The sequence below is a fragment of the Verticillium alfalfae genome, genomic scaffold, assembly GCF_000150825.1.
Source record: "Verticillium alfalfae VaMs.102 supercont1.14 genomic scaffold, whole genome shotgun sequence".
NCBI lineage: Eukaryota > Fungi > Ascomycota > Sordariomycetes > Glomerellales > Plectosphaerellaceae > Verticillium > Verticillium alfalfae.
The window spans coordinates 505,590-507,395 of record NW_003315025.1 but is presented as its reverse complement, the minus strand read 5'-3'; the positions used below and the strand labels follow the sequence as shown (position 1 = coordinate 507,395).

At 53.5% G+C, this 1,806-nt stretch overlaps 1 protein-coding gene across 1 annotated transcript in view; it reads right to left on the bottom strand.

The window, feature by feature from the left end:
- Nucleotides 1-1,529: 1,529 nt before the first annotated feature.
- The window catches only part of VDBG_09126 (predicted protein), a gene marked incomplete at both ends in the record, with an annotated part of 4,576 nt that continues 4,299 nt past the window's right edge, over nt 1,530-1,806 (bottom strand). The window contains one exon of the mRNA XM_003000585.1: nt 1,530-1,702. Coding sequence (XP_003000631.1) covers nt 1,530-1,702 — 173 coding nt within the window. The remainder of the gene's footprint in view (nt 1,703-1,806) is intronic.

Here is a 1,806-nt window from a genome sequence, read left to right as displayed (position 1 = left end):
CAGGTTAGGGAGGCAGGAGGCGTCTCGAGAGGGCATCCTCCGGGGCTTCAGGTCCAGTCTTCCTCGAGCTCGTCGATGTGCCTCGATGCAGTCTCTCGCCAACTGTGGCTTCGTCTGGCGGTCTAGACTCGGCCGTGCGTGGATGTGTACATGTCCATGTCCATGTCCTCTGGATCTCCACTGACCTGAATGGGACCGGGGCAAGCACCAAATAGGAACCCCCATCTGTCACTGGGCCGTCATCTCAGTCCACATCAAAAGAAGAAACGGAGTGAGTGACCTCAAGCCGTGAAGCCAACGTGGTCAAGCAGAATGTGGGCCGTTGTGGGTGAGCATGGAAGTCGGAACAGCCTAAACGCCTAACAATCATTCGGGGCGGTAGCAGACGCAGCACGACAGGGCAGCTAGGGTAGCCAGGCAAGCCACAATTGGCCAGACCGAACAAGACATCCCTCGTCAGTGTGATGCTGGGGGCGGGGGGCGAGAGGACGCCTCATCAGAAACGGGGATCGACATTGGGTCGAGTGGCTGGGCAGCTCGTTTTCGCTCTTCACCTGTCAAACCTGGGATAAGCTTCGAACCGTCAAAGTTGGTGAGACAACGGGAGGAAAGGGCCTCGTGTGTTGTCGACTTGACTAGCAAGCATCAAGCCCCTAGAAATGTCGACGGACTAGTGGTGAAGCAGGGCAGACGTGAGACTTTTTTCGTCAGTCTCACCAGCCACGATCGCGATCTCTAAATCGGAACTCGGCCAAGCCTCGACGGAGGTCCAGAACGTTCAAGTCAACTACGCTTCATCTCCACCGCCAACGCGACGCTGGGGGTGCAGCCAAGGCTGAGCGAAGCAACATGCTGAAACGGGCCAAGGAGCGGGTACCGAAGGGACCGTCGATACGCTAAAGGCTGCTGGGCCGCCGTTACATCGACCTGGGGTAATTAGTGAATCCCCCTGTGCCAGGTTTTTCCTCGTGGCATACGGAAGCTGCTTTTTCTGCCCATGAGGGGGGACACTAGGGATCAGAAGAGGCGTCGACCAACCCGCACGGGGAACTCCAGAATACAGCATTGTTGAATTTTCCCCGATGAACGAACGATCAGATTGTGCTCATACCCGCTGACCCTCGTCAAATGAACGGGTCGGAATGACACCCGCGAGCAACATCCTTGTACACTAGCCCCACGAGCACCACACGCCACGACATCATCTCGATCGACTGCAGTTCTCTTTTGAAGCAACCGTTTTTTACGGTTATTTGTATTTTCCAGAGCATCGTTCATTGAGAGCCCGCCTGAATTGGTGGTGTATCGTATCGCACATTACTGTACGTATTTCCCGCTTCCGTTTGATCAAAGCAAAAAAAGTGTTTGATCATGTTAAAGACACAAATGAAAGTTAAATCCCCAAGTAAGCCAAAACAAATACAACCCCGCCGTTTCGATGCATAAAACCAGTTTCTCATGCTTATTGCAGCGAAGCATGCTGATCCAAACGCCTCTCTTAGTTCCTGAAAAAGAAGGAAAAAGCCGAATTAGCCCATCTGAACCGTTTTTGATGTGGATGCTTGAACAGCTAGCCCGTCCTTTTGCGAAGAAACCTGGTAAGAACATGGCCGGTAACTGGGAGATGGGGTACGTATGACGAAGGTGGTGGGTGGCAGATCAAAAGCAAGGGGAACAGGTAGGGGTCTAAGGTAAGAAACGCCTGGGGGGGAAGAGGTCCGTGGGGAAAACTTACAGGAGAGCAAGCTCCAGATCACGTGAATCGCGCTTCAGCGTAATCTCATATCGAGTCAGATCAGACGCAAC